The sequence below is a fragment of the Anser cygnoides genome, chromosome 1, assembly GCF_040182565.1.
Source record: "Anser cygnoides isolate HZ-2024a breed goose chromosome 1, Taihu_goose_T2T_genome, whole genome shotgun sequence".
NCBI classification, from domain to species: Eukaryota; Metazoa; Chordata; class Aves; order Anseriformes; family Anatidae; genus Anser; species Anser cygnoides.
The window spans coordinates 71,436,459-71,449,233 of NC_089873.1; the positions used below are offsets into that span (position 1 = coordinate 71,436,459).

Below are 12,775 nucleotides of genomic sequence, written 5' to 3' on the forward strand. Positions count from 1 at the left end.
TTGGACTAGATGATCTTCAGATGTCCCTTCCAACCTTGGCCATTTTGTGAACTCGGACCTGTACTTCATGGAGATGAGTATTTGCTCAAACTTTTTAAAACAATTATTTTTCATGACTTACAAGGCTATTTGCACTTTTACAGTCTGAGTGAATTCCTTCATTTGCTGGTCATTGTATATATTCTTAGTCTGTAGTGAAATTTGTAGCTTTCCTCTGCTTTGAACATAAGCAGTATGTTCAAAGGGGCAGTACCATCTTTGTAATCCATTGTAGTTACCCTGTTGAGTTTCCTGAGTTCAAACACCTGAGGCTTTAGCCTGTAAGAATTTTTGAACAGGGATGAATACAGTGATCAAATAAAGTACTCAATACAAAATGCAGTTAAATGATGAAAACAGTAAGTTTAAAGAAGGATTTTAGAGAAATTTAAGCATACATATCAGGTGGTATTAACTGCAGAAAGTCTGAATATTTCCATCTATTGGCATGTCCAAATTGAAGAAAGATAAGGTGAAATTCTGCTTACTAGTAGGTAGCTCTCAAGAAGAAAAGCTTGTTTTGTAAGAGGTTTCTGTGTATTTGAACTGTATATGTGCACTGATGTATTTTTGTATGGCATATGTTAGGCATTGATTTCAGTGATTGTGACGAAAAAAAGCCATGTGACATATTAGAACCATTTCTCTAATTTACTGTACAATGTCATAAGGGAAATAGTTTATATATAGTGACAACCTAATGTATTATGATCTCTTTGAATTATTTGTGCAGTGAAAAGACGTTTAGAAGGGAACACCCAAGAAATGTCACAAGCCAACAGCTTCACTGTTGACATTGACCTTATAACAGAAGAGTCACCACTGCCAGCTGTATCTGATGTGGCACAGTAAGTGGAACAGTAGCTTTTTAATTGATAATAAAGTGCATTTGTATTCGCATTGTATTTGTCACTGCATAAAAGTAGTGTTCTTTGACTGGACTTTGACTGCACTAAGTGATTATGAGTTAAGTAACTGTATGTGAATGTTTCCTATAATATGCTTAGCTTTAAGCTTATTGGAAGTAGTCAGATGTTTGGAAAGAGAAGAATTGCCATACAATGGGTGGCTTACAGTCTTGGTGTCTATTTTTTTTTTTTTTTTTTTTTTTTAAGGCAGAAAACATTTTCTCATGCTGTGTTTCACAGAGAGGCTTATGCTTTGTAGAATTCTGAAGTGCTCCTAGTATGTTTAATCTATAAATTTATTGGAAACATAAATTAAATATTTATGCATAAATATAACCTGAAAATGTAAAGGCTACATTATGTGTAATATTGTAAGGAAATTATGTTGGAAAAATACGAAAGTTGAATTATTAAGGATACTGATCATGTCTGGATTGACCAGAACAAAATGTCCCCATTACCAGTGAGTTTGCTGTAACTGTTGAGTGAACTTCTAGGTTGCTCGTCTCAGATTTGGGAAATGCTTATGGCACTGTTTCTTGAAATAAGTATGTTAGTATCTGCATGCAGAACTCCTCTGTTTGTGTTTTGATGGGATCTTGAGTAACCTTGATGTTTTTTTTCTGTGCAATATACAGAGGATAGAGCTACTAGGGGACAGAGAATCTGGAGTATTTCAAACGTGAAGTGGAGCAGTACAGCAAGGCCTGGATGGACCAGTGCATCCAGATATCATTTTCAGGCTTTATCTTATATGCAGAAACTGATGCAAACAATGCTGGTGAATAGAACTTGTGTTAGCCATAATGTATGCCCTAAAGACACAGTAAAGCTGACACAACTTTGTGAAGGTCTAGTTATTGTTCAGATGTTATATTAATGTTGATTAAAAAACTTGCCAGAGTTTACACTTGCAAAAGAGCATGGAAATGTCATTGGGAAAACCTTCCAGTAAATGCTTGAATATAATATTACTTTTTAAATATTAAGATAAGCTTTTATTGAGTTCTTTCAGATAGAATGTTGGAAAAGATCTTGCACATCTGTCCCTCCAGTGGGAGGTAAAATCTTGTGTCAGATTCATGCATATGTTCCAGCTATTACTGGGCTAACAAGTTGAAGGATACTCTGCTGCTGGAAAATGTTAATGTTATTTTAGTTCAAAGTTGCCCAAAAGAAAAATAAGAAATAAATGTACAATATATTTGTCAATCTAACAAAAAAAAAATAGCATATTAAAATTAGTTAAAAAATGCAGGACAAAAATGTAATGCACTAAACTTGCCGACCTGTTTCATTTGATTCTTACTGTATGATAGGAAAATGAAACATTTATAAGAAGAATGGAGTTGGAATTCAGAGCAGTGTGTGGGGCAAGACAGAGCGATTAAAGACATTTGCAAGCACTTTATAGGAGAACCAGTACATGTTGTGAACTGTTATTTTGGCTTCAGACCACTAAGTTAAAGGTGCTGGATTTGTTTTTGAAAACAGAGGTCAGCAGGGTTTAGCCATAGAGTTGGTGGAAGATTCTTGAGGATATTGTAAAAAAACAGTTATGTCAGTTGAGTGATTTCATATCCAAAGGAAAATTTTTAAGGCTTTATGAATCAAAAAAAAAGCTTGAAAAAAAAATATTTGGAAAACAAAATTTTAAAGCATATTTTTATGTTCTCATGCCAGCAAGACAGGATCAAGAACATCAGCAATGACAGAGGAAACTGTTTTGCATGGAAATGGCATTACATTCTATTGCTGTGTACTGTTTATTCTTAATTTGCAGCGGTAGCTCTGGTATTCAGAAAAGGGTAGTCTACAGATTTAAGAGAGAAAAGTTTCACACACTATTAATTCTATTTATTTATTTTTTTTCAGTTTTTATACATTTGAATTTCCTACTGAAACTATCCACTGAGGACTAGATTATAAGATTTATCTATTTTTTAAGCTATTCCATATTAGTTCCACAGGATGGACATATGGTGAAAGCTTTCTTCACCACAAGAAGTGACCAAAGTTTGCTTTATGGCATGCTTGTCATCAGGTTAAAATTCAGTAGATTTATTTCCAGTCTGAGAAAGGCTGAAGGGCTTGTCCCCCAGAGAGAAGGTGTTTAGGAGCAGGATGCCAGAACAATTAATGCAGCATGCTTCCAGGGGAACTTAGAGGAACGGAGCAGTTAAGAGTAAGCTGTATGCAGACAAATTATCCTGGTGGCCTACATACAGCCTATGTAAGCTGGTCACCATACAACTTCACATGAGAGGCAAAATAGAATGTAGCCTGTTTTTATCTAAGAAGATACATCTAGATGTAAAGGAAGCATTGAAATTTGTATTTCCTGGAGAACAGAAGAAAGGTTATAAAACTGTTAAAATTTTTGTGCTTTTATTTTGTTATTATTTTAATGATATCTTCTTAAGTTTCTTCACTCCCAGCAACTAAGATGTCAGGTATGGGAGGTGACCTGATGACAGAGGGTTCCTTAAATTTGGTTGACACCTGTAATGCTCCTATTGATCCTGACTGGAACACAGGACTGTGCTTGCTAGTTATGGTACAATGTCAGGACTCCTGTCTTATGTTCTCTGACCTCCTGTGCAAATGCAGTGGATTAAACCAACTGCATTTGCCTATATGTGAGAGACAGTCTTAGGTACACAGGACAGAAAAGAGGGCAAATGAAATGGGGTATGCTGTTTATAAGTCTTGCTCTTAATGAGTGTGTTTTGTCATTGTTGGCTGCGAATTAATATAATAATTTTCTGAGACACAAAAGTGTGTTTGAAGTCTAGTAGGAAAGCACTGAGGATGAGGGGTAGAAATGTCATGAACTGATTACCAGGATTTGTGACAACTCTTCTCAGGGGTCCTGGTAATATCCCAGCTATGCTGGAGGATATTTTAGGGAACAAAGATTGTTGCTTGTCTTCAGACAAAGATAATTATTGACAGCAGTATTCAAGACAAATTTAAAAGTGATGTTGCTCCAATCTGTAGTGTGATTGCTTTTTGCATTTATTTTTTTTTTTCTTCATATGATTACTTTCTGTGCAGGTAACTCATAGAGATTATATGTCTATTAAATCTATGGTAATTATACTGTGCTTTTATGCATGATATCCTGGTGCTTGTAATTTCACAACATGGTATTTTAGTCTAAATCAGAGAATTATGAATTGTTGCATTCAAATTGTGCATTTTAAAGTCGGCTCACTGCAAGCAAAGAATTTTAAATTTGGAAAGAAACAATCATTTTTTCTATTTAGTACAAGAAAAATCGGTGGTATTTTGTGTTATTCTGTACAGTGCATCTTGCAAACTGCTTGCATTTCTAGCTCATGTTAGAGTTAGAATGTATTTCTCTTTTTTGTTTATTTTGTGTAAAATAAGGAAAGGAATAGTAGAAAGCTAACCAAATATATGAAAGAAAAGATTTAAATACATGGAGTATTTTCAAGTAATGTGTTTCAGAGTTTAAAGTAATATACTGTCAATTCATTAATTCCTCTTCATGTGAACATCATAAAAATATAAACAGAATGAGCCTGCAAATAAATATTGGTACATTAATGATTATTAAATTCTAAGAGTCATTACATATATGTATGAATTTCAACTTCTGAATACCCATAATGAACTTTAAGTGTATAGAAAAACATGTCAAAAGTTAGGTACACAGATACAGATGCAGATCCAGATATAAATATATCTAAATGTGAAGCCAAATTACCATTTCATGTAGTTTTGTACTTCTAAAATCAAACATGCTAGTTTTTACCTTTATCATTGGTAATTTTAGTTTATACGTCTGTAATTCTATTTAGTATTTTGCTGAAACAAGGTTGCATTAAATCAAGAGGAGTCTTGATTAATAAAAATGTAGCATCTAATTTCTCATTTATATTGTGAACTTTATTGAAGAAGCACAGAACACAACTATTTTATTTTTACTGTCATTTCTAAAACATTAAGTAAGATAATAAGTATTAACCCTGTATTTGCCAAATATGCACTTACCTCCTACTTGAGTATTAGTTATACTTAGTGTGCTTATTTGTCTTGTCTTTTAGCAGAAGTATAAGCAGGTAAGTCATCATGTGTGCAAGCTTTCTAAATCAGCATGGCTTTTGCTTTGCACTTAGTTATATTATACCTAAACTAACATGCCTTGGAATTCATAATGGAGGAATACATATTTTTTCCTATTAAAAGCTCCGCTTTATTCTAACCATGTAAACAAGTAGGATAAAACAGTTATTTTGTTTTCTCATGTAGACATCGTTTCATGCTCTGGAATGATGGAATGCGTTTTTTTTTTTTTTTTCTTTTCCCTCCTTTGGAATGGTTTATGTGATAAAAGTGGTTTGATTTCATTCAAGAATAACATGCATTTGATCGTCAGCAAGACAAATTCTGATCCTAGAGTCACAATGCAGTCAGTGAACTAGGCAAAAATTCTTCCGACAGTAGAATTCAGCCAAAGGTGTATATGCAGTGAACCTTCTCAGTTTGCAAAGTATGTGAAAACATGGCTTTCATACAACAGTTACTGACAGTATGCTGCAATGATGACGATTTCACATGAGATGCTTCTTTGTGAGGTCAAGCTGCCAAATGGTGAAGTTCTCCTTGCCTTCAAACAAGCGTATAAGTTACAAAATAAATCTCACTGTATACGTTTATTCCAAAACCTGTAACTTTTTTTTAATTTTCTAAGCTGATATTTTGATTATTAAACATGAAATATCAAGTCTACAAATGTATTTTTTAATGCATGTGCATTAGTCTCACACTAATTTGGTTTTCAGGCTGGTTGGAAAGTGGTGATACTGCCATTTGAGAATGCATCTTAAGTGAAAGCAAAGCAGTTCAGTTGGTTGCAGTACTGCCCAGGTTTAAGCAGTTAATACATCCAGTATTGGAATTCTCGTGTTAGTGATCTGTGCAAGCTTAGACAAGGTATGCTGTCCTGCTAGAAGGTGGGAAGTGTCAATAAAAATAAAATAAAATAGCAAACTTAAAAACAGAGCTCAAGTAAGAGCTGTCTTTTTGTAGAAATCCATTTGCTTTGAGTGGTTCACATGATGTTTCAGTTTCCAGTGATCTGGGCAAAAATGTGGAAAAACACAAAATTCCCTGAGCCAGGGAATGAAACCATCATATTTAATATATAATTCTGTGGTTGTCTGAAGTTTTTGCTGAAGATTTCTGGCCCAGGCTCTTGGATAAAATCCTCATGTAATTGTTGACCTCAGCAGAGCTATATTGATTTATACTGGCTGCATCTGTGTTGTACAAAGTGGAAATCAAAATGATGTTGCTAGATATGAACATATTTATTTAATCATAAATGCTGTCAGATTTGTTTAATTTCAATTTGTTGATGAGTAGTAGACTCTTCTGTTTTTAACAAGTGCTTAAGCTACCTTATTGCCTATAATATACTTAGCCACTCAATTTTTCATTCTCTGTTGAGCAGTTAGAAGATGACTCCATCACTGCACAGAGACACTACAAAATGATGTTCTGTCTGTGCTCTAAATGTAGGAGAAAAAAAAAAGATTATATTTGACTTATTACAGCATACTTGTTTGGTCTTTATGTTTCTAGATTAAATTCTACATCAGAAAAGGTTTTGAGGTCTAAATCTTGTGAATGTTATTTATGGAGCTGAAAAGTTAATTTTTATCACTGCTTTTTCTTGCTAACCTTGGCACTTTCTTTACATCACCTGATTATTTTGGCAGAAGTTGTAAAATCAATTCAAAAAAGAATCCTTCTTCCAGCTTGACTAAACATAATTTATGGTGCTGCTTCTTTCTCTGTGACATTATATCTTGAGGCCTCTATTTCTTCCTAATTTCCTATTGTATGTACATGCATGTGACAAAGACAGAGGGCCTAGTATAGAATTAGGCCTGTTTGTAAAAATGGTATACATGGCAAATTCCTATATCATTGTAACGGGTTACTTACTAATGAAGAAGGCAAGAGAGAGTTCCAAATGGCACTAAACAAGTGGCAAACTGTGATTTCTGTTTAAGTTTCTTATCCATTTTTGGCAGGACTTTTACCTCTTTTACCTGTCTGATGCAGCCCATCTTGTGTATCACAAGGTCTCTGAGGAAAGAGCTGATAATACTGAGCTCTGTAAAGTGAGTAAACTGTAAGATTGCTAATTTTTAATCTATATCTACAAGCATCAAAAATGCAAATAAAACCTATTATACATATGAGTTTGGTATGTGACAAAGGTAAGAAAGGAGGAGAAAAATGCATCAGAAGGAGAGCAGAGACAAACCCTAGTGGATTTCTAGTTCTTCCTAGTTTGAACATTTAAGGGCAGCCACTTAAGCTGTCATTTAAACCAACCCCAGTTCAAACCAGAAATTAAATTGCAGAGATGTGTTTTACCTGTGTTAAGTGACACAGTCTTTGGGGATGGATATGTTGCTTGATAGACAACGAGATCATCAACTACAAGTCCTGTAGATCTGTACTAACAGGTACTTTTGCAGAATCAGAACTCCTTGAGGAAGAAGTAGGAGTAGTAGAGGCTAAAATAATGGGTCCAAGTGAGCAGGTTGCTGAGATCCTGTGAAAGTTGCAACAGGCATTTGTATAAACAGAATACAGGGTAGCATGTAAGTAGATCTTGGAAGGGAGAGCACAGCCTACGACTGTAAGTTACCTCTGATTAAGGGGCATGCAGCTATGAGGGTGTAGCCTGTGGCAATTCAGAGTTCATTTGGCTGGGAAGGAACCCTCCCCAGGACAGAACTGAACTGTGACACAAAACACCACTGCTTCCAACATAAAGCCTGTAGGGTGACTTAGGATATGAAGCCTTAATGTGGAAGTTGTTGAGGCATCCTCTTTCATATGTTTTTGAGTCTTCTGCTTGTTCCTTTTGTTTTCCTTGCTACGTGTTTGTCTATACGAAGGAACAAATTCTGTTGGCTCTTGATTCTGTGTTTCAAAATATAATAAACTAGAGGCAGGGGCTATTAATTTGTGCATTCCACTACTAACTGGAGTTGTCACATGCAGTAAATCCAGTGTCTGTTGATTATTCAAGACTGAAAAGAGATTCTGGAACAGAAGGAGCAAAGGTTCTGCCATCATCAGAGACGTGGTATGCTTTACTAAGGAGCGGTGCGTACCTTCTTTTGAGTCTGGGAGAGCATCCACTATATGTGATTCATTCTTTTTTTTGTTATTGTTGTTACTAAGATGAAGTTTTGCAAATGATATTTGTCTCTTTCTGGACTCTCCTTCACTGTACTGGAACTTTGCAAGAGTGAAGGAGACCAGTGATTATAACTTTCTCAGTGTTGAACTTTTTATGCCTCCAGCTGGTCTTCATGTTATGCTGATTGTGATGACAACAACCCTTGATCATGAAAATATTTTCTGTGATGCACACCAGAGTTACCCTTCCAGCAGGAAAGGGAATTTGGCCAATAGACTGCATTGAAAGATTACACCAAGCTGGTCCCAGATAGCACAGTCTCAAGAAGAATATACACAGCACCAGTTTTAACAGCAGACATCCTGTTTTTGTTTTTCAGAGTTCTGTGGTTTAAAACTGTGGTGTTTAAAGCTCTTAATGCTGTAAGGAAAAGCAAAAGTTAAAAATTCTGTATGTCAGCATGGGTAAGCAACTGTGGTTGAGTATGCGTTTTGTAGCTCACTAAGGTCACGTAAAGGTAAATGTCAGTTGGTCTCTTTTAGCAGAAAGCAGCGTAATGCTGCAGTTCAGCAGTCATCACGTCAGCTCTCTTGGGAGGAAACCTTTAGAAGGTGAGATCCTCATACAATGACCATCGTCAGTGGTAATTGCCGTCAGCTGAACAGCTGTAGTAATAACTCTTCAGCTGGAACAGGCTGCCAGGGAAGTGATAGTTACACCTGTTCCCAACGGGAAAGTGGGGTCTTAATTACTTTTCATGGATTGAGAGTGAGACCAACAGTTGCTATTCTTTCTGAGGCCCTGTAAATAACAGAGTCAAATCACATTAGGGAACGGTGGGTTTAATACAATACTAGCCAAAATAATTCTATGCAAAAGCTTAAAAAGTGTTTATGTACTTCTGCTATGTTCCTATAAATTAATCTGTACGTAATCTGGCTGTGAACATGGTTCACTGTTTCAGTTTGAAGTCTTGAAATGATGTGATAGAAGCATAAATAGAGATCTGAATGTTGAAGTGATCAGATATCCATTGTTCCCCACTTCCCCCCCCCCCCCTTTTTTTTTTACTTTTAAGGTCGTAGCATGAAAAACAGCTTTTAGATTGTGTGCGAGAGATTTTATCTGCAAAATGATTAGCAGAACAAACCAACTTCAGAATGTGGTTGTTGCACAATCAGAAGAAGTGGGAATATCTTTTTTTTTTTTTTTTTAAAAAAAAAGAAAGAGGAAAGGGCTGATCGCCAAAAACTATAGAAGAACCCTGAAGAGGAGTGGAAAAGATAGGTCTTAGATAAGGCAATAGTTGCAAAGCCTCAAGGCCTGCAGTGTAGCACTCCATTCAAGTAGGGAAAACTGAGACTCCAAGGAGGAGAATGACTTTGTTTCAGGATTGCTGAATCCTGATACAAAAGGAGGCAAAATAGGCAAATGAATCTTCACTGAGGAACAGAACCTTCTGTGAGGACTGAGGCTTAACTGAGGGCAAAGGTACTCTTCCATCTCTGTTTGTGTTTGTTCTGGGTTACCTGGAAGAACAGAGCATGAAGCTGCTCCCCACTTCACCAGAAATGGGATCTACAGGGATGAGGGGGCACTTCAAACTTTTTTTCAGTGAAGTGGAAAATACCACCTCTGTTTGTAATCCACAGAGCTATAGTCAAAGGAAGGTGCTCCATACTTAGTCTTGGCATTTAACAGATTCAGGAACAGTGGTTTGTTTATTCTATTGGAAGTGATCGATTTATCATAGGATTGACAGATAGGAAAAATGAGTGGCTTTCTCCATTGCCCACTAACAGAAATTTTATACAAAGTGAATGGAACAAGCTATAAAACTTATGATAGGTTTTAAAGCTTACATTAGAAGTGCTCAAATAAAAAGGTGCTATACATAACTTTATAAGTTATTGATCAGTGCTTGAAAAGAAAGGTGTTTTGTCCATCTTTCAGCTTTATTTCAGTCTTCTAGTAGTTCTCTCCATCTGTAGATGGCAGTGAAGGTTTTTATCAGGGACTAAGAATATTTTCTTGTTATTCTTCTTTGGCTCTGTTTGAAAATCCCACCGTGTATAACTTGACACAAAGCACATTTCAAGTCTTACCGAGTTCTTAGTTTATTTGTGCAAATACCATTTAGCTTTGTGTTTTTATCACAACTTCCTTATATAGTTGTCACTTTCAGTGTAACTACAGAAACAGTTCATGTTATCAGCAACAAATCTATCACACTGAATACTATCAAATCTAGTAATGATAGTAATATTGTGTAGGATAATTGAATCTACTAAAAGGTATTAGTTATAAAGCTGTTATTACTGAGATAGAATGGAACAGCTAGGGTACTTAATCATCAACTGGATCCATTGTGCCACTTGTTGTCCTTTTGTAAATGTTCATTGATTATCTTAAAATATTGCTTCATTTTTGAAAGTGTGATTGGGCACTTTTAATATCATATAAATATTGCCTGTATTGTTACTGAGAAAGTTGTGAAGCAATAGTGGCTATCAACTAGCTGCTAAAGGGAATGGTTTTATAAGGGGTAAAATCACCCAAAAGGAGCTGGCTAAATGTCAGCAGCAAGCTCAATCAGAGTGCAGAATATTCCTGGATTTGTTATAGTTTGCCTACCTTCACCACATTTACATTTCATCCATGTTTTTGAAACAGAGATGAAGTGAAGGGGAGAGATGAAAAATTTGTAGGTGGGCAATCCACAGTAACAATGAAGATAGGACATTTATATCTTGTTTCCAGCTCCCTCATTGCGCTGTTGACACTTATCAATCCTCCTTCTCAGGTACATACAATATAGGTAGTAATGATGCAACTAGTTCTGTCCACTGCATTATTAATTACTTCAAAGAGAAATTTGGGTGGTGGTCTGACATTTCTGAACCGGAAAAGGTAGAATAATGAAAATTCAGCTGACAGTAGTAATTACTGATATGGTTGTATGCTTCTTACCATTATAAAACTTGATGTTAAGTTATACTCTTTAGTACTTCCTATTTTTGTATCATCTTTTTTAATTTTGAACTCTCTAAAAGGGCTATTTGAGGATCTATTTCAACCTCAAAGCACTTTATTAGCAAGTAATATGAAAGCAAGGCTGGCATTAGTATAAATTTATTCCATTATGTAGTTTTCTCAGGAATTGACCTTGCTTTTCTTTTTGTTGTTGTTTTGGCTTTTTTTTTTTAAGCCTGAAGGGTAACTTTTCAGACTTACTACTTTTATTTTTAAGTGAAGACATTTGGCCAGTGGAGGGCACTATACTATAACACAATGAGAGACAGAAACTCCCGTTTCTTTCTGAAATATGATTTGTCACTTCAACAAACTTACTTATGAACTTAATTTATAAGTGTCTGAATTTCTCCAGTGTTTAGCTGGCAAGTTGCCATGCTAAGGAAAAATGCTAGATGTACTTGAACATCAGTTTAATGAGAAACTTAACCAACCTCCAATGACTGAACTTGTTATTGTGTTTATACTTTCCTTTCTGGAAAACAGACTGTAGTGTAACAGCCCACTGAAGGTTGTCAAAATATAACTAAGTGCATGTATCATGTAAGCCTCTGCAACCAATGGTTTCAATCTGATGGAAAAGTCTGAAGTGAAAAAGTTGTTTTGGTAACAGAAGCTCTGACAAAAAAGATGTTGCATATCATTAAATTCTTCATAAGTTTTCTAATCATATCACAGGATTTTACAGTAGGGATAGAATTTTTCGTCATATGATCCTGAGATACATGGTTGAGAATTTCTGTCTTGTGTAAAAAACAAGTTGCAAAGGATGTATCTTTTTTGAGTAAAAGACTCACGTTTGATATACTCAAATTATTAATGTGAATCTCAGTAGCAGGGTAGAGAATGGAAATAATGCAACTGATTAATTTGTCTAATGTTTTTGAAAAGGATGTGAAGAGAAATGGCTGGACTCACAGTCTTTGTTGTCATGTTTTGTCTGTATGTATGAGGATAAAGTTAGTGAAGGGAGGAATCATTTTCTAAAGGTTTTGTTTAGGTTTCAAAATATGTTGAGGTTTTCAGTTAAAGATTCATATTACACTGCACGTTGTTATGCTCTTAGAGCTGCATGACACTTGACAGTAGGTAACTGCATTTACATGCATCTGTGGTAAAAGTTTGAAGAGTGTAACATTGAGTATGTCCTCTTATGAGGATGACCCTGTACAACCCTTCTTACCAGATCACTTCAGGTTCTTATTGTTAGAGAAAATGAAATAGTGCCAAACAACACATACTGCTTTCTCTTTCCCCGCATCTTCCCCTCAGTCCCATCCTCCCCCCACCCCTGCAACAAAAGATGGAAAAAACATGATGTTTGCAATGCACAGAGAAGTGTGGCTCTGTTGTTTACCATGGTGTAGTAAGAAATTAATGAGAATATATTTTCTTTTGACTTTGCATTTATGGTTTTGTAACAGTTTCAACTTTAATGGTTTTTATGAGACCAAGTTTTACATATATGAAGTATATGCGTAAACATGTTCTAGTAACAGGCACGTATCTGTTGCATTCATTGTGTCCTTTTATGTAAAGTACATTGAGGGAAAGGAAAAGCACAGTGACGGTACTTCAGGATGTCTGCAGCTAAACTGCA

General features: G+C 35.6%; 1 protein-coding gene across 5 annotated transcripts in view; it reads left to right on the forward strand.

Annotated features, from left to right (window-relative positions):
- The window catches only part of LOC106030871 (potassium voltage-gated channel subfamily KQT member 1-like), a 529,055-nt gene that overhangs the window by 108,620 nt on the left and 407,660 nt on the right, over positions 1 to 12,775 (forward strand). For all 5 annotated transcript variants that reach the window (XM_066999747.1, XM_066999764.1, XM_066999755.1 and 2 more), the window contains exon 12: positions 773 to 887. In XM_066999747.1, coding sequence (XP_066855848.1) covers positions 773 to 887 — 115 coding nt within the window. The remainder of the gene's footprint in view (positions 1 to 772; positions 888 to 12,775) is intronic.